The sequence below is a fragment of the Calonectris borealis genome, chromosome 3 (assembly GCF_964195595.1).
Source record: "Calonectris borealis chromosome 3, bCalBor7.hap1.2, whole genome shotgun sequence".
Taxonomy (NCBI): domain Eukaryota; kingdom Metazoa; phylum Chordata; class Aves; order Procellariiformes; family Procellariidae; genus Calonectris; species Calonectris borealis.
In genome coordinates, this window is record NC_134314.1 from 92,339,474 (window position 1) to 92,360,349 (window position 20,876).

At 37.7% G+C, this 20,876-nt stretch overlaps 1 protein-coding gene across 1 annotated transcript; it reads right to left on the minus strand.

Moving 5' to 3' along the window:
* Positions 1–4,004: 4,004 nt before the first annotated feature.
* NLRC4 (NLR family CARD domain containing 4) lies at positions 4,005–20,183 on the minus strand. The gene is given in 12 exon segments (XM_075147919.1): positions 4,005–4,516; positions 5,450–5,617; positions 5,957–6,058; positions 8,097–8,271; positions 9,046–9,134; positions 14,056–14,235; positions 14,238–14,703; positions 14,705–15,339; positions 15,342–15,440; positions 15,443–16,060; positions 17,433–17,727; positions 20,094–20,183. Coding segments are annotated over 12 exon segments (3,234 nt in total). The 3' UTR covers positions 4,005–4,199.
* Between the last annotated feature and the right edge of the window lie 693 nt (positions 20,184–20,876).

Consider the following 20,876-nt stretch of genomic DNA (forward strand, 5'->3'; position numbering starts at 1 on the left):
CTGTTTGAGATTTATGTTCAAATCCATGCTGTGTACTTCCCTTTCCTCACCGCCATAATGGATTAGCAGTATACTGGATAGTAATCAACAAATATTACAATCATCCTTCTAATCTTATTAACAAACTTGTAAGAAGCATTAAGGACACATTTATACCACTTGTGGGAAACAGTCCAAATACAACGAACCAAAAGCTGCTTATCTACAAGCAAAAACAGCATTATATGACTGAAGGGGGCCAAGTTAATCAGAGCTATCAAGAGACTAATTCAGATCCAGAGGGCTGGGAAGGCAGATTAAATGATCGTTCATAAATCATTGAAAGAATACACTATACAGTATTGTAACAACAAACAATGATCTTCTGTAGGGTGCAGTTTCCTGCTTTCTATATATCTATGTTTTGACATTTTAAGTATCTCATCAGCATCTTTTTATCCTTAAGTTGTGAATATGTAGCAAGAGCATTATAACCCATTATATCATCAGACCTTTAGGAAGGAAGGGGATAGACTGTAAAAACAAACCTAAAATTGTTCATGTTTACAGGCAGCGCTACTGTGCTTACTACAAGCACGTACAAAGTATAAAAGAATATGATCCAAGATATCGTGGAGGAAAACTGGGGAAAGCAATTGAGGGAACGAGAAAAATCAGCTTTATATATGTCTCAGGCTCCTTTGCTTTATAGGGCAGAGAGGAGGACACCGCTGGTTAATTTTTCACTTTTAAAATATTTTGTAGAAGTACTGAAATGTGCTGGTTTATTGAGGAAAGCAGCACACCAAAATGCAGGTTTTTTTCACTGACTCCACCATGGAACAACTGGAGTCTGGTCTTATTACACCTTTCTTCTAATAGGAGTGAGACTATCCACAGGCTACAACTGATTCCTCTTTAGAACTGTCTTCCAAGGCTCAGTTACGCATTTTTGAAAGTGGTTAAAACATTGCTCTTCAGCTGCTTGCTTTTTTCCCCCTATCAGTAGTCCTAACAAAGACTTTTCCACTACTTACTAAAAGTAAAGGATTCCTCCAAGGACTAGAGTTAATGGCACTTCTTTCTGATCTCACAAGACATGGAACACAGTTTTCTACACAACATAATCTTCCACATTTCTAGTGCCTGATTTTCCATTGCTATGCACTGTATATATTTACTTACATCACCACAAAGTGAGGGCAAAAGGCTGCTAATGCAAAGCACTCTCTCTGGAAACATGACACACTGGGATAAAAGACAACACAACACATTGGAAAGCAGAGAATAGTCCTTTAATTACTTTTAAATTAAAGTCCTTTAAATTATGCGTGGTTTTGTTAATTTTTTCATGGAAAACAGAAAGGTGTTCAGACTGGAAGAGTAAGGCTGAATAGCATGACAGCCTAAAAACAAGTGAAGTCAGCAGTTCAGTTTGGTAGCACTGTCAAATCAAGCTTGTACAGATTTGTCCCCAACTATCTGAGCAACATATTTTGTTTATTTTGTTTTTTAGTTCTCTTCTCCTTTCCCTTTCCCCACTGAAAAATTTTACATAACCCATTTATTGCTCTAGGAAGGTGATTGCCTCAGTGTTTGCAAAGTTGGGTTTTGGCATCAGACATAAGCCCTCATCTGGCTCTTCTTTTCTCTCTAGGCCTCACCCAAATCTGCTTGCTCTATAGCTCAGGTTTCCAGCGTGGTCCTATTATGTCTAAGATGCCAACTGGCAACAAAACTGCACAGCCACCTGAAATACAAAGTAAATATTTTCTTGGTCATTCTAACTTCTTAGCATCTTCTCTGAGCCCCTGGTTTGCTCCCTAAGTTTCTCCCTAAAGTGCCTTAATTGCAATCATCCTCAAAAAAAGGATCACCCATCTCCATTCAAGCTCCAGGACTGAATTTTTACCACCATCTTTCCTAGATCTTGTTCTTACAAGGCCACGTGCCTGGACTACCCACACTTTCTTCTTCAGGTTCAGCAATAGCTATTAATCCTTTTCTGTCAGCTGCTTTCTAGATCTGAGTTTTCGCAACTATCTTAAATGGAAAATGAAGTCCTTTGAAGATGTTTTGGTTGTTTCAAGTACCTGTCCATATCCTAGTACATTAATTATGAAGCCTAATAGAGCTCTTTGGTTTTGTATCATACATCTTAACTGTCAGAGTGGATTTATATATCTCAAGACAAGAACACTCAGTATGTTGCAATTCAATATCCACCAGAAAATAGAGAGTGATTTTCTACTTGTTTTTTCTTACAGAACAAAGCTGTGGAGGGCAAGAAATTTCCTGGATCTGCAGCATCAAGTGCCAGTGATAAAGAGTAAACAAAGGAATAGGCAGAACAAAAATGGTCTCTCTAATTTATTCAACTTTTCATTGTTTCTACTGTAAACAACATTAACTACAGTCTTTGGTGAGAAGTATAGTCTGCTGAGGGAGTAGGAAGGAAAGAAACCAAATACAGCTGTGGGAAGAGGGATGCAGGGGTTACCAAGAGCTTGGTTATTCTTTCACATTTTGACCAATCTGAAATAGAGCTTTAAAGCACGAAGTTGCTCTGCTAAGCCACTAAGCAATTGAAAGGATTGAAATTCACAAATATTGATGAGACTATCTTCTTTAAACTGTGTTATTTTGAGATCTCCTTTCTGTGTCAAAATAAAAAATAAGTATTTACTACAGAAATACATATGTCTGTTTTCACAGATGTACCCTAGTAATTTTAAATCCATTTTTCTATTTTTTATTAAGTTTTCAGTCTATATATTTGATATAGGGGTTTGCTGCTTGGAAAAAAAAAAAGTATTTTCTAGCCTGTGTCAGATTTTGTCAATAGAGATAACTTAAGCATTTTCACTGAATTCAGTGCTTTGCTGAATTGGGATCATGCCTTTGAAGGATCCTAACTACAGGGAAAATGCTGTATTGCTTTTTACTGGCAGGGCACAGGGAGACAAATGAAACAGCTTTGAAGCACTCTCACTCTCTGGCACAAAACAACTCACAAGTACAAGTGCTTATGAGGAGGTAACACAGAGTTAATGGGTTCATGACGTACAAGCACCCGTGGTTCAACACCGCCTAGACAAGTGAAACAGCAGCTCTGACTGGTGCTCCTGTTCCAGAGGCAGATTGGAAACAACGGTCCGCTGTCTTTGGTTGGCCACCGCTTTTTACAGAAGTGGCCAAGTCACTCCTCTGTTTTCTTTTGCTGTGTTTGGAGCTGCCTTGAGTACATGGTTCTCTCCTGGGATATTTGTGGACTATGAGGGCCTGGAGACTGCATTCTGGCTTGTCTACACCAGGAACCAAGGGTATCAGAAAACAACCAACTTCCTGCAAAGTGGACCACAGTATGAACTTAAGAGCACACCTGCAACTTTGTTATTTAACTTAATGGCCACGTGTAAACTCTTACCACATGTTAAATGTGAGGTAACTTACTGTGAAAGAAAGCAATAAATGCTGACTTCTTTTTACAAGCCAAAATGGTGGCAGATTAAAGATTGTAAAAGTCACTTGAGATAAGCTATCTAGTGTTTTGCTGTGGAATAAAAATTTGTTTGTGGCTAATAACTGCAGAATAGCTCTTATTTACACTTGTGTGAACATTCCCTCTTCTGTAGAGCTAATATGCTTTAATCATACTGTTGTTATTTTAGAGGTCTAATTTTTCATTGGCATATTCTGCCTCTGCAATGAATCTTCTCATAGTGTATTGTAGAGATGTAACTATACTAGAATTGCCCTACCAGTAGGAAAAGCTTTTCTGTGCTACATCAGACAACTATACTATCTAACTGAAAAAAAAAACCTAGTAGAACACCGACCTATTATCCACCAAGTTGCAACCTTTGTTACCTTTTTATTAAGAACTTTCCCTAATCTACACAGTTAAACTTCAAAGCTAATAAAAATTGGTTCATAGAAAGCACACACAGATAAAGTGAACGCTCCTTGAAACCATTTAAAGACTGAGAGGCATTACAGGTTGCAGGATTTGGGGCTAATGCAAGGTGATCTCTCTTTTACTTTCTTTTGACCTGTTTCTCCCAGAAGAGGATGTGATACTATTCTCTCTCCCGTCTCACTAGCAGACCAGGAGATCCAAATAACCCTGGAGCTGCTGACTCAAAGTGTGGTTACAGAGAAGAGCATTTCTCAAATATGAAAGATTGTAAGTGAATGTCCACTGGGAAAGCTCGTTCTGTTTAAGAACGCACTAGCTGAAATTGTTTTCTGCAGTTTACTTTTGCACCATTAATAAGTCCAAGACCATGGCAATCAAACTTGCATCCGGTCACTTTAATCTCCTTTAAATAATTCAGTGTGGTTAGTACCTGACTTAATTTGCAGACTAACAGTGATGCAGGCACCCAGTCTTGTTTGCTGCTGAAATCTACAGATACCAGCTTCTTGAGAGAGATCAGTGGCTGCATGAAGGAAAGCCAGCCATCACTTGTCACACAATTCATTGCCAAGTCCAAGTGCTGAAGGTTCTCCAGGTGTTCTTTCTCAAAAAAATTGCCTGTGAACATATATTTACTTATGTATTTATTTTTGCTTCAAGTCCTAATGAAGAGAATAATTCCTGTTCAGGATATTGAAGAAGTCAATCTTATTAAATTCAGTTGAATTTCTGTGCTTAAAAAAAAAACCACCCTTAATAGAAAAGGATTTAAAGATATTTTGCTTGCGTATTACTTTTTTCTTATTTAGAATGAAGAATGTAAAATATAGCAGCCACAGATTACAATTTTTTTATACCTAGACTTTTTTTCCTTGTTAAAACTTAACATGCAGTATATTGCATACAACAGGATACTTTTAATTACAGACAGGTCATTAGCTTAAATGGGCCTATAGACTGCCGCTCATGATCACTCACACAAAAGCATTGGAAGATCAGGCTCATGAAAATTCTCATTCATTCTGACATTTAATTTCTACTGTATCCTCAGAAGGGGTGAATGGTGTGAATCCAGGTAGTTTTTGTATCTCCCTGATCTTCAGCTATCTACGTTGATGAAAGTTATACTAACATTTGCCTTTTTAAACTCTACTATTGACATACGTTCCATAACAGACGTTATGTTAGTGGAAGACGTGATGTAAGAAGAGTCCACTTGTATTCCTGTCATGTTTATGGAGGAGATAATCAATCCATCAATCAGAAAAGACTCCTTCTCAAGGAGATTCTTCACCAGGAATCTCCATTTGTCTGCAGTCTTCCTTGCACTATTTATGCAGTGAAAAATGGTCCTCATTGAGTAGAAATGTGGCTCATTATTTGGTTCATCCAATTTTTTATCTCTCTCTCTCTCTCCATATATATGTATCTCCTACCCAGACTTGATGCTATTACTTACATTATTAAAAATTGCTGGGTTTCCTGAACTGGTTTTGAGTTTTTCTGTTTTTTGTCCTTCAACTTTTGCTCATCCACAGTACCTTTACTTACCTAGAATTCTGACCTCCACATCAGTAAGGCTCCATTTCCTCAATCCAAGTTTTGTCAGCTGTGGCATTGTTTCCAGTACTTCTAACAATTTTGTTATGCAAATCTTTACATCATCTCCCCAGGGAAGGATCAGCACTTTCATCCCAGGTAGGACATTTAAGCCATCAACTAAATGAAAATAAGTGCAAGTTTTTTGGTTATAACAGTTCACTGTAAAATCACTTTAAAAAGTTAAACAAAATTACATTTCAACAGTGAAGAAAATACTGGTAGGTTAAAGACTCCAAGACTGTTGCTTTGATAGCAAAGACAGAGCAGCAAATTGCATACAATATTCCTCACTTCTAAAAATTTTCCACGCACTGAGAGGAAATGCTTCAGGATACCAATTATATTCTACTTAAAAATAGAAGAGGAAAGAATTCTTGAATTTCTGTCTGGATAAATCCTAGAATTGAAGCTCATTCCCAATTTAAATTATTTATATAAAGAAATCTTCTGACTTACCGAATACGTGGATAGCATCTTTTCCTTTCTTTTCTAAGTAATTTTCTGACAGATCAAGTACATTCAGTTTTGGCAAATTACAAAGATTCTGAGGAAAAAAGGCTTGTTATATGTGTTTTCAGTGCAGCATGACTTGTCGTCTTCTGCACCTTTCTTAGCTTTGTTTTTGAATGAACAGCAAGACAAGATTTTTAATAGTTTTTTCTCACTTTTCTGACTTTTTTCAGGTCCCTCTGATGCAAACTGTGCTCTCTTGTTGTTAACTGTGTCTCTGGGAATTAATAAAATACAGGACCTGGCCAGCCGTAAGAGGTGGAGTAATGGTTCTGCATAACTTATACTCTGGTGGCTAAATGAATCTTCAGTGGTGATGAGACAACTTTAAGACGTCTTTGCAACACAGAAGCAGGGCAAAGCTGTCTGAATATATGGGAGATTCTTTAGTGGTTTAAGCCCTGGAGACTTCAACCTCCTGCTTCACAAAGCTGTCAAGTTTTTTTATTATGATATAAAAAGATATATTTTACAGGATCAGAGAATTGTGGAAGAGTGTGACTAGATGGAACCTTAGAGTCTAAGTATCTGTAATGGGGCAGGATATTGATGAGCCTAAACCATTCATGACACATATTTATCTATTTTGCTCTTTCAAATTTTCCATATTCTCCCTATGTGTTACTTTACCTTCCTGGCTTTAGAAAGTTTCTGCTAATATGCAATCTAAATATTCTTTGTTGCAAATTTAGCTATTTTGTCCCAGTGGACAAAAAGAATGGCTGATTATCATCTCTTTGTAGCAATGTTTAAAGAACATAAAAAATTTATCAGATCTTTTTCAGACTTCTCTCTCAATCAAAAGAAAACTAAACCATGCCTCGTAAGTCACATTTTCATAACTTTTAGCTGTTCTTGGCGCTTTCTCTCGATTTCTCTATACCTTTCTTAATTGTGACACTGAGGTTGGGCACAGATTTGTTGCTCAGGACTCACCAGCACATGTTTTTTTGCAATAGCATAATATTTCCAGTCTTCCATAGAAGAGCTCTGATTCTTTCCTGCTACACAGGTTAATCTCCATTTTATATTCATGAAACTGACGTTTCATTCCAGTTACAGTCCTTTACATCTATACTGAATTCCCTACTGTTGTTTTTGGACCACCTCTTAAATGCATCCAATTTTATTTATGGTTTTGCACTCCAACAGGGCTTGTAAGCCTTCCAAGCTCCGTATCATCTGAAATTTTATAAGCGTATCCTCCATTCTGTCATTTAAACCATCAGTTAAAATATTGTTTAGAACAAGGAAGGACTTAATTGATTGCATCAAAATGCCCTCTCATTTAGTGAAACATTTGTGATAACTCTTTAAAAGTAATTTAAAGTAAAAAGTAAAAGTAATTTAAAAGATCCAGACTTAGCATTTCACAATCTTATTACCCTGTTCCCTGGAAAGGTTTGAAGTGATTTATTCACACTACCTTTTATCTCTAAAATTTAAGTGCTTACAAAATGTTTGTGTGATAATCTGTCTCAGAATTTTTCTTGGTATCAAATTAAGGTTGGCTTGTCTATGATTTCCTCCTCTCAAGGAAAAGATACTGGATTTTCCACTTTCCTGCCCCCACAAATTTTCAGAGACAGTTGTCTATGGTTCAATGTTTCTTTCAGCTTGTTCCTTACACACTTAATTGTGAATTTCCCTAAGTTCTGCTAACCTGAGTTAATCTGTTTTAGTTAAGTAATTTTTATTTATCCTTAATTGTACTACTGTGACCTTGTTAAAATGATTTGAGCAGGTACCTGATCAAAATGAATAATTTGGTAATGATTGAAACAAAAACAACTTTGAAAACCAGTTTTGCTTGCATCATCCATGATTTACTTTCCTATTTTGTTTGTTTACAGAACTATGCAATAGTTTATCTTTCTCTTTTATATAACCTTTATACTTAGGATTTAGATAAAATCTTTATATAAACTTTCCTTACTGCATTTTATATCTCTGCCAACTGAAACCCATTGTGAACCTAAGTGTTCCTGATTTTATCCTTATATGCTTTTTTCTTCTGTTACAGAATTATGTTTTGATTTTCAAAACACACCTATTCAGTTTGTAAAGTTACTATTACTATTCTTACCTAGAATTTCCACAGCATCACTGGAGATACAGCAGTTGACTAGTTGGATTTCTTCAAGTTCACTTAGTTCATCAGAGACTGATCTTACAATGTATGTTATGCCATCCCCAATAGCTGTCAAATGATTCATGTATAATAAGCGTAGCTTTCTCAAATTTCTGATACCTTCAGCTATGAATTGAATGGAAAAAAAAAAGGTCACATTGCTAAAAGTGAACGTTTTGATATGTTTATAATGTCTTGATCACAGCAAACGGCTAGACAGAATTAGATGTTTACTGCCTGGCATACTACAACTATTTATATTTTGATGCCATGAAATATATTATAAGTTTTGTTTGCAAAAAAAAGATAAACCCAGCCTCTTGTTCAGCTACTGTATTGTGTAATCAGTATAAACTGCCCCTCAGCCAAGAGAAAGTAACTCATAGAAGATCAAATGTGATCTTCTTGTGGAACAAATCCAAGAGAAGCATTCTTTTACCATGCTATCAAAGAGAGGATGGGTAGATATATGGATAGCCGTCTCCATTTCAGTTACTGGGTTGTGTGGCCCTAGCAAACATTATTACTTTTCAACCTTGGTATCCAGTGACTGACTTTGCAGAAAGTCAGCAATAGGTCAGGGAAGGGAACTATATCACTTTTGCAACCTCCTGACTTGCAGTTCATGCAGATTAGCCAATCCTGGGATCGGTGTGTTAGATCTGTTTGACTGCAGTATGCATTACTAACTTGAAAGAAGCACTCTAATACTTTGTGACAATCAGGATACAGAACATATCGAGACTTCAATGCAAATATATAACAAATTACTTCTTTAAATTACATGATAGGATTTTCAAGTCCTAATAGTGTACAAACTTCAGACCAACTTATTGAAACATTCACATTCTCAGCACTTTATACTTGATTATGGTATGAAATAGGAGAGAGGAAATTACCTATTTTTTTTTGCATCACTTTCGTCCATACTTATGTTGTCAAGTACAAGCCCTTCAGCATTCACACGTTTCTTTATTCCATCAATAAGTCCACCTGCCAGAAAAAAAACATAGATGTATACAGCTTGTTAATTTAATACAGGAACAAATTCATTTGTAGAACAGATACTTCAGTGATATTAGGTTCTTGTGAAAAGTAAATAATAATTTTGTGTGAAAATATGAACGTCTAAAAGAGATGACCTAGAGAGAATATGACAGAGGTCTACAAAATAATGAGAGCATGGAAAAGGTTGGGTAGAGACTGACCGTTCGTTTTTTTTCTTCCAGTAGAAGAACAAGAGGCCACCAGTTGAAACTAGTCCAAAACAAACATTAAGGACAAAGTTCTTCACACCCTTTGCCAAAGAATGCTGCAGATGCAATAAGTTTACATGGGTTCAAAGCAAAGACAGACAAGTACCAGCAGGGGACGTCACCCTTGGGGACGTCACTGAATAAACAAATCATAAGCATAGGAAACCAGTCTGAGCTTAAAACAGAGGCTGTGAGATTATTAAGAAGAAAGTATTATAGATTCTTGCGTTGTTCTTGCTCTTCCTTAGACATCCACTTATAGGTGCTATTGGAGACAATGAACCAAAGTAGATGGACCCTTCCTCTGAATCAGTAATGGCAGTTATTGCTATATTCTTATGCTGTTCTCCCTAACAATCTTGGCATATGTGTGGACACAGCAAAGAGAATTTTTTTTATTTAACATATAGTTCCAGAATAATCTTCAGATTATGTGTCATAGAATGATTAAAAAATTCAGGTTAGGACTTCTGAGGTCATCTAGTTCGATTTCCTGCCCAAAGTAGGGCTGATTTTAAAGCTAGATGAGGTTGCTCAGGGCCTTGTCCAGGCAAGTTTTGAAAATCTCCAAGGACAGTGATTAAATGACCTCCAGATCCCTGCTACAATGTTTGACAATCCTCCCTGTAAAAAAACAGTTTATGTCCAATTGGAACTTCCCTTGTTACAACCTTTAGTTGTGCACCTCTGAAAAGCTCCATCTTGTCTATAACACCCTTAAGGTAATGGAAGACTGCAATTAGTTTCCCCATTAGCCTTTTCTTCTCCAGGCAAACCATGCCCATTTCTCTTAGCTTCTACCTGTGTATTAGGTGTTCCAGCTTCCTGGCCACATTAGTGGCCCTCCATTGGACTCTAACCAGATTGCTACTATCTGTTTTATACTGGGCAGCCTGAAACTGCATATAATACTCCAGATTGGCCACAAGAGTGCAGAACTGAAGGGAATAACCGCTTCCCCAGGTACACTATTGCTAATGCAGTTCACTATGTGCTTAGTCTTTATCACTGCAAGAGTGCTTTGCTGACCCATGATAACCTATCTCTCTGAGATTTGGTATCATCAGTAGTTGTGTACGTTTCTCAAGACAAGATACATTCATGGATAGCTTGAATGATGAAAAGCTCAGAGCACAATGCAACAGCAGATGCACTCACCCTCCATTAGTGCTCTGCTCTAACAATACCATGGAAGAATCCTGTATGTGTGATTCACAGCATAAGGAAATACATGTCCCTCATCCTACTTGTAGAATCCTTCACCTCAGGTATTTCTAGAGCATCCTATACTATAGTTACTACACTCTTTATTCATTTTTCAAGGCCAACAAGGCAGATATCCTGCTGGGAGTCTGTTATAGACCACGTAATCAGGATGAAGAGGCAGATGAAGCATTCTACAAGCGGTTGGAAAAAGTCTCACAGTCGCTAGCCCTTGTTCTTGTGGGGTACTTCAACTTACCAGATGTCTGCTGGAAATACAACACGGCAGAGAGGAAACAGTCAAGGAGGTTCCTGGAGCGTGTGGAAGATAACTTCCTGACGCCGCTGGTAAGTGAGCCTACCAGGGGAGATGCCTCGCTTGACCTGCTGTTTACAAACAGAGAAGGACTGGTGGGAGATGTGGTGGTCGGAGGCTGTCTTGGGCGTAGCAACCATGAAATGATAGAATTCTTGATTCTTGGTGAAGTAAGGAAGAAAGCCAGCAAAACGGCTACCATGGACTTCCAGAGGGCAGACTTTGGCCTGCTCAGGACACTGGTCGAGAGAGTCCCTTGGGAGACGGTCCTGAAAGGCAAAGGGATCCAGGAAGGCTGGACATTCTTCAAGAAGGAAGTCTTAAAGGCGCAGGAGCGGGCTGTCCCCATGTACCGTAAGAAGAACGGGTGGGGAAGATGACCGGCCTGGCTGAATGGGGAGCTCTGGCTGGGACTCAGGAAAAAAGGAGAGTTTATCACTTGTGGAAGAAGGGGCAGGCAACTCAGGAAGAGTACAGGGATCTCATTAGGTCATGCAGAGAGGAAATTAGAAAGGCAAAAGCCCAGCTAGAACTCAACCTGGCCACTGTCGTGAGAGACAACAAAAAATGTTTTTACAAATATATTAATGACAAAAAAAGAGCCAAGGAGAATCTCTATTCTTTAATGGATGCAGGGGGGAACGTTGCCACCAAGGATGAGGAAAAGGCTGAGGTACTCAATGCCTTTTTTGCCTCAGTCTTTAATAGTCAGGGCAGTTATTCTCAGAGTACTCAGCCCCCTGAGCTGAAAGACAGGGATGGCAAGCAGGATAAACCCCCCATAATCCAAGAGGAAGCACTTAACGACCTGCTATGCAACCTGGACGCTCACAAGTCTATGGGGCCGGATGGGATCCACCCAAGGGTACTGAGGGAGCTGGCGGAGGAGCTTGCCAAGCCGCTCTCCATCATTTACCAGCAGTCCTGGTTAACGGGGGAGGTCCCGGACGACTGGAGGCTCGCCAATGTGACGCCCATCTACAAGAAGGGCCGGAAGGAGGATCTGGGGAACTACAGGCCTGGCAGCTTGACCTGGTGCCGGGGAAGATTATGGAGCCGTTCATCTTGAGGGTGCTCACAAGGCATGTGTGGGACAACCAGGGGATCAGGCCCAGCCAGCACGGGTTCATGGAAGGCAGGTCCTGCTTCACCAACCTGATCTCCTTCTATGACCAGGTGACCCGCCTCGTGGATGAGGGGAAAGGCTGTGGATGTGGTCTACCTGGACTTCAGTAAAGCCTTTGACACTGTCTCCCACAGCATTCTCCTAGAGAAGCTGGCGGCTCACGGCCTAGACAGGTACACTCTTTGCTGGGTAAAAAACTGGCTGGACGGCCGAGCCCAGAGAGTTGTGGTGAATGGAGTTAAATCCAGTTGGCGACCGGTCACGAGCGGTGTTCCCCAGGGCTCAGTTTTGGGGCCGGTCTCGTTTAATATCTTTATCAATGATCTGGATGAGGGGATTGAGTGCTCCCTCAGTAAGTCTGCAGATGACACCAAGTTGGGCGGGAGTGTTGATCTGCTCGAGAGTAGGAAGGCTATGCAGAGGGACCTGGACAGGCTGGATCGATGGGCTGAGGCCAACTGTATGAGGTTCAACAAGGCCAAGTGCCGGGTCCTGCACTTTGGCCACAACAACCCCAGGCAACGCTACAGGCTTGGGGAAGAATGGCTGGAAAGCTGCCCAGAGGAAAAGGACCTGGGGGTGCTGGTTGACAGCCGGCTGAACATGAGCCAGCAGTGTGCCCAGGTGGCCAAGAAGGCCAACGGCATCCTGGCCTGTATCAGAAATAGTGTGGCCAGCAGGAGTAGGGAGGTGATCGTGCCCCTGTACTCGGCACTGGTGAGGCCGCACCTCGGATCCTGTGTTCAGTTTTGGGCCCCTCACTACAAGAAGGACATGGAGGTGCTGGAGCATGTCCAGAGAAGGGTAACGAAGATGGCGAAGGGCCTGGAGCACAAGCCTTATGAAAAGTGGCTGAGGGAACTGGGACTGTTTAGCCTGGAGAAGAGGAGGCTGAGGGGAGACCTCATCGCGCTCTACAACTACCTGGAAGGAGGTTGTAGCGAGGTGGGTGTTGGTCTCTTCTGCCAAGTAACTAGCGATAGGACAAGAGGAAATGGCCTCAGGTTGCGCCAGGGGAGGTTTAGATTGGACATTAGGAAAAATTTCTTTACTGAAAGCGTGGTTAAACATTGGAACAGGCTGCCCAGGGAAGTGGTTGAGTCACCATCCCTGGAAGTATTTAAAAGACGTGTAGATGAGGCGCTTAGGGACATGGTTTAGTGGGTATGGTGGCGTTGGGTTGACGGTTGGACTCGATGATCTTGAGGTCTTTTCCAGTCTTAATGCTTCTATGATTCTATGATTCTATGATTCTATGATTATGCCATTGTAATTTTAAGAGAAAACAATTATAGAATCTAGAAGCATTTAATTAATTATTGGAATGACTTATCAAAAGATACTGCAGATTTTCCATCATATTAGGTATTAACATTAGAACTAGACTTCTTTAAAAAAATGCTTACCCAGAAATTATGACAAGGTTGTAGGAAACAATGAGGGAAAATTTCTGCCCAATGTTACAGGTCTAGATTAAGCTACAACACTCTCATTTGGTTGCCAAAAATATATGCATCTATTGTGAAAACTAAGTTAAAGTGATGGTATGCTATATCCCATGGCACTTATAAAGTTCAGCTAGCATATAGACATGATCTCATTTACTGTGGATTATTTGCACCAGAGTTGTTAAAATTTTTCTCCTATCCAGTATTTTATTAAAAACGAGATTTTTTTAATATACATGAACCAAGAATATGATGGAATGACAACTTAGAAGAATTCAAAGGCCTTTGTGTAGCAAGAACCAAGAATATAATGAAATGGCAACTTGCAGAAATTCAAAGGCCAGACCCGACTCACACAACTAAATAACATAAGTAAATTTACATAACTGAGTAGACTGCAGTCACTTTCACCATGAATATAGAATTACATTCTAGCGATATAACATTTCTCAAACTGATAAAAAACAGGCACCTTCCATATACAAGGCAGCCATGAGCCACTTTGTTTTACCTTCTCATCCATATTTACCTAAAAGAGCTCATTTACTAACAGTAAATATTGTACCTCCCAGATTTTCACTTTGCAGATCTCTTATATGTAAGGTTTTCAGCTTTGTCGTTGTTGTGATCTGTTACTCATCTTCCACAGCAAGAGGTGTGGACTCCACAGTAAGATCTTGTAAGTTTTTACAGGTTTCAAGGGCTTCATTCAATGTTCCTGTGATACCAGCACTCTTGCTGATCGCAGCTTGAGGACTGCAGCACAGCAACATATTTTGCCCAGATATTTAATACCATGTTTCTTTAACTTGTTGAAATCTTGCAGTGTAATTTCTAAAGATCTGAGACTCTGGTTCCAGTTGAAGAATAAGGAGACAGCCTTTTCAGGAATGTAAGTTTTAAATGAACCAATTTGAAGATCTTCCACATTCTCATCGTCTATTTCCTTACTTGGTGAGTAATTTCCAAAAAAATCTAACTTAATAAGTCCTAGTACACTAACACAATTTGGTAAGTATCTAAAAAAATCAGAGAAATAAATTGGGATACTTTGATTATTAATGTAAATACTTTTATCACAAACAACCTCTTCAAAATCTCTGCTCAATGCTGATTTTGAAGAACTTTCATAAAAGATATTGACACAGTCCGCAAAAATATCCTTGTCAGTTTTATTTAAATCTTCTTTTTCTTTTATATTTTCTGATTTTTTGTGTGTATTTGCTTTCCAAAGCCAGATTCTTTAATGAAAAGTTGAGAAATATCTCTATGCTGAGATACTCTCTTTTCAGAGATACTACTCTTTTCAGTAAGTCCAAAATTATTCTAGTGGCATCTAGAGAGGATCCACAAGTGTAGAGGAGCAAATTGAAATAAGTATTAGTAATATCTGAAATAGTATTAATTTTCTGTAGATAACTATACCCTTTCTTCACCTCTGCTTCTTGGCAGGATGTCAGTGGTTTGCAAAGTTTTTTGCCTGCAGTGTATTCCTGAAATGATTTATGAAAGAATCTATACGTTGGCTTTAGTCTTTGAGCTGTGTATTTATTCAGAAGACCTGAAGCTAGTAGGACTTCTTATTTTACGTCAGCTAAATCCTCAGACTGAAAATCAAAACTTTGATCAAATATGCCATCTAAGGCTAAGTCTCCACAATGATTTATGCTCAGAATAATATGATTTTCTGTTATTTCTTTCACTTTGTACCTGTTTTTCTCCACCATCAAGTCATACAAAGTAGAGAAAAGTAGAGTCTGGGTGCTTGGATGAAAATTACTTTCACCCATTTCAATGGCACAAGCAATGATGACAAAGAGTGGAGTCTTCGTAAGGTTCTTCATGGTTCTTCTTTAAGCTGGTTTAACAGACCATCAGCCAGCTTATTTGTCAAGCCATTTTTAATGAGCTTCTTGCAACTGTCCTCCAACAGATCTCCTACTTCAGCATTAGTGACCCAAACTTTCTGATTTTATAGATAGACTCAGTGCTGGTAGCAATAATGACCATGTTCTTGAATTTGTGGTTTTCTTTAATCATTGCTTCTATCTCTGGACAGTTTTGGGATTTGAATTCATCATATCCATCTAAAAGGAAGAGGACCCTTTGTCTTTGTGCTAGTAGCATTTTCATGAAATCTTGTTTGCAGATGGGGTATTGTTCAAAAAGAAGCTGATCACAGACAGTCTCCTATATTCCACCTCTTGTGCTAGTCAGGCTGATAAAGAAAACAAATTGCAATTTTTTCAAAGCGGAGCAATTATCAGAAGCCCAGAGTACAGCAATTCTTTTTAGAAGAGTTGTTTTTCCTTTGCCAGCTTCTCCTTCTATAATGCAGGGATTTTTCAATTCCTCCAGAAGGACATTTAGCGTCAGCTGCCCTTTCCTGCTATTATGTATACCTTTCTTCCACAGCAAGATGTCAGTATAAGCAGTTCCCAAATCAAATACTATGTCAATATCACTACCCAGAGGATGATATTTTTGAAAAGCTGAAGATAGATACACATAAACATTTAAATCCTGAATCAAGTCATTTAATTTATCTTGTTCCATTTGCTCGGTAGTACCTAAGGCAAACAGATCATGTACCAGTGAATTAAATAGTCAATGAGTTTGTCAATTAAAATTTCATTACTTTTGGGAGAACTGTCTGAATGTACTTGCTAAATCAATTAAATAGTGGTAAGCAAGAGGCATGAGATGTATTTGTTGTCCACTGCCTAGGCAAGACGTAACGGATAAGGGCTGTAGTTACTCCTTGTGCAGAAGATTCATACAGTCTGCAGATACCACTCTGGCTCCACTTAATTCCTTATTTGAGGGCCTTTTGGACTTACACTATTCGTGCATCGGATTCCAAAAATGTAAGCTTGCATACTAGCATACGAAAGTTTATATGTGCAAATGCATGATGAGAGTATGAATTTTTTATGTAATAAGGTTTTAATATGGAAATACAGCATTTATATATATATATGAAAGGTATAGACTATTGAGAGAGAGATTTGTAAATCAGTAACAGTTTTTGACAGTTGGACCAAATGAACTTTTAATCTAGTTCTTTTTTTAAACTATGTCTTTTGCATTTTTGTTACTTTTGGTTAGTCTAAGAGTTGCTTCCGTACAGTTTGGAGGTTAGCTTAGTTGAACCTTCCATCATAGACATAATAAAATGTAGTAACATCTAGAAAGTTTGAAGCTTACAAAAAAACAGCTTCTAAAGGGAGTCCTGGAAGGTTTGTATGCACTGCATACATGTAGACTAAGGGACAGGGCTGAGCCAGACGTATTTCAAGATCAGACTTTTGAAGCAGGTGGAGTAAAAAAGCACAGTCTCACAAACGGAAGGAAATCAGGGAAACCTATTTTAGGGAAATGCTTCGGTAACAAATGTCTTGCCTCTCTGGGCGTGCTGAAAGATAAGCCTAGGTGTATGCATTACATTCATACAGTAAGATAGTCCTTTAAAAACATAACTAACTTGCAGCCTGTGCACAAGTAGTTTCAGCTTCCAGGGAAGAGGTTTATATTTGAAAAACTCATTACATATCCCCATTAGATTTTATATGAATTTTGTCCATAGAACGGATCTAATTCAGTGTTCAGCTCACCCACAACTCACTCACCATAAACAAGTGATGGGATATGTTTAACTGTCTGAACTTCAGCTATCTGATCACAGATGATTTTCACCCTTTCAGAATTTTTCACTGGATTTGGGTTTTCCTTCTTTGTGTCTTAACATTTGTAAAATTTCATTGTGTTCACTGTCTTATTCTCTCAGATGAAACAATTCAGACCATTCAAATCGAATTAGTTTACTTAACTACAGAATTGTAAGACTATTGTAAAAATGAATGCATTGCAAGTTTTTCATGTTTTTTTCTATAATAATTTAACTCCTGACTAGAAGACAAAAATATAACCAGTAATACTTGCAATATCCTTGCAGGTCATGAAAGAGAAAAGGGTTGTGTTTCTCAAGTGACTTAACCAAAATATTGCCGGCTTCTGAACCTTTATTCAAAATCATGTAAATCATCATTTTTGAGACTTCTTGTTCAACCTTTTCACAGGCAATGGTATTCACTTCTTCACAAGACATGACCTTGCAGGCCAAAAGGTCATCTGCTATTTGCTTGACAGTGATCATTCCTATTCTTTGAATGAGATGTACTCTGTTGCTTTCTATAAATTCCACTGAGAAGAAAGAATTCAATTTCTTAGAATAAGTCTAGCTCATACAGTAGCTGACACATAAACTGTCCTTTAGTATTCGATGCACACTTTTGTGGTACACTGCGTGGCTAATACCTACACAGGTACAAATAGTATTCAGGAAATGGTGAATTCTTAATAGGAATGTAGAAAAGTTTGTAAAAGATTCTGTGAATGGGTAGGAGGTTTCTGGTAAAAAAAGATGCAGTATAGAATGTATCAGTATAGGTATGAAAGTCACATGATATGTCTGAGATGTTGGCCGGCATCACAGAAATATATTAAAGGTTTCAGTGGAAATTGCTTTTGAAAATTATACTATTTACTGATATGTCTAAATATGGGTTCATATTTCTGGATCTGCATTTGAAAATCTTGGCAAGTTCATGCAGGTCCTGACAAATATAATTTCATTCTTCAAAAAAAACCTGTATGAAGTACTTAAACATTATTATACTCGTTTTAAGATTAAAAAAGTCAAACGAGTTATACTTAATGCCCAAGCTCATAGGCAGTCCTGAACACATCCCAAAATGAAAACATCCCCAAACAGGCTTCTGTACTCTGTGGTTGGGATGGTTAAGAATCAGTGTTGGGGCACGCAAGCACTCCTAACCAGAAGGACTATATATATGATATTTATCTCTGTGTACCTTGGAGAAATGCACAGATTCTGAGCTCCCAAGCTAGCCAAGAAGTGCCTGTATCTGGCCAAAATTATTTTTGAAGAGCCAGCTGAAGGTAGGTAACAGCATTTGTAGGCAGTAAGGAGGTAAAAGAAAGATGTGATAGGAATGAGGTAGGGGTCTGGCCTGATGTTAGTAAATTGGAGCAATTAGGGACAGCCCCATTGCAGTTGGACAGCTCTGTTCTCTTTCCTTCCACAAAATTCAGGAGAGGTTTGAGACATAATAGTAATAACTAGGGTAGTCACTACCTAGTAAAAACTAGGTAGTCTTTTGTGGGAAGATGTGTATCTGCCACAAGCATTTCTCCAGAAAGAGCTGCATTTTGAGCATTTTACATTTTTTGCAAATTTGCAATTTCATTGTGTGGAATTTTAAAATAAATGTTGGGGGCATTGATTTTCCTGCACATGTCAAAATAAAACTGGACTATCATTCCTCTAAGTTTTTTAGACCTTGAATATTACAGTACATAAGACTTTTTCAGGGATAATTTTATAAAACTTAAGCTTCCGTATAATTGTGGCGGAAAGGGAGAAAGTGGTCTTTACAAGTCTGAAATTATCTGCAATATTTTGCAATGAACCATAGAAATGACTGTAAGATAGCTAACATGAGAAATATCTAGTTCAGAAAAATATTTTGTCAAAAAAAATTATTAATCCATAATTTTCTATCTGTAATATGTTGAAATAGAGATTTTTTATAAAAATTCTCTGTAAAGGCTACTTTTAAAAAACATTTCAGAGCAAGACTTTTTACAATGTTAATAAATAGTCATATTATATAACTAAAACATAAATATAGCAATTATAACAGATTGTTTTTTGAAAATACATTTTCTTTTTAAGGTTATTTGATTTTTTAATTACTATTTACATCTAACATTAAATACAAAGAAACTGTAGTTTATAAATCTTACTTGTTCAGACTGAAAGTTTCAATGCTTGAACTGTGGAACAGTAAATCTAATATCCAGACTGAAAACCAAAGCAAATCAAAAGATTGAATACTCCAGATATTACTGTCATTCTCCTAGACCAGAATAAAACTACCTTTCGTGAAATGCTGATATGAAACTAGACAGATATAGCAATATTCTCACTAGGCGAATTGACTACAATTACTTTGATTTGATATCTTATATATATATTTGATAACTTTAAAGCATGTTTCAAATCAATAAGCAGGAAATATTGATTTAAGCAAATGATTTTAATCCTCTGTGCTTTAATTCCTAAGAAACAGATCATGCTCATAGACCAGCATAATCATTAAAATATAACCTTTAAAGTAAATTTGGTCATTATTTTTGACAACCAGAAAGATACAGTTCATTTTTCACACTGTTTCAGTTCATGTTTCACATAGTTTCATAGTGTAATATATATATGCAGATTCTTATTTTTTACATTTTTATCATTAAGGATAGTGAATGAGGCATACGTTACTTATTTATTTGTTTTCGCTTTGAATGATACCAAGATACATTTGGATGGAAATGGTAATTAAGGCAATAGTGTACAAAACCAACCTTTAAATTCATGTATTCATTACATAAAACTAAATAAAGGTACCTTAAATACAATTACTTACTTTTAATAGATACAACTGAGAAAATAAAGTACATTTGTGATAATATGTAGCAGGTCAAATTAAAGGTCCATCTAGCTCAGTATCCCGTCTCCAGCAGTGCCTTCTGTGAGATATTCCACTCCTTGGGATCTTTTCCATTTCCATTATATTCTTTTTGAGATGGAATGCTAGAGCAGACCGTGGTATCCATATGGCTTTATGGATGGACACAGTGCCACAATAATGTTCTCTCTTTCATTCTCCATTTTCTGACAATTCCTTCCATTTGCTTTTACTGAGCATTGAGCAGATATTTTCATAGAGCTATCAATTTTAACCCCCAGCTCTCATTTGTAAATGTTAATCACCATCCTCATGTAAGCAAAACCACGATTTTTAAGGGTAGCTTAACAATATACTGAATGAAAAATACTGCTTGCTTAGACAAGCTTTTTTTAAAAAATCCTTGAAATACTCAAATATCAAGTGTAGAAGCATGGTCTATTGACATTAACCCTCCCTAAGCCGAAACGTAAATATTCTAAAGCTTCTAGAATCTACAATAGTCTCCAGTATTACCAGCCTTACTTAGTAATAATCTCATCGTTTGTAGCACACTAAACGGTGTGTTAATAGTTAGTAATTAATAATAATTGCTACTATACTAGATTATTACTTAGTCGTAAATTCTGGAAAACTATTCTGGCTTTACAGTGCTGAAAGACTAATTTGAACTTGCTCCCGTAAAAAGCGTCGCCTTAAATATTACAACTTTTCTGATAGTTTTTCTAAGCAAATGCACACAGGCTTTTCTTTTTTGTTTAAAGAAATAGTTAAAATAAATAGTTGCAAATTCCCCACTGGCAAAGGCATGTAAGATTTCTTAAGAGAAAAAAAATTATAG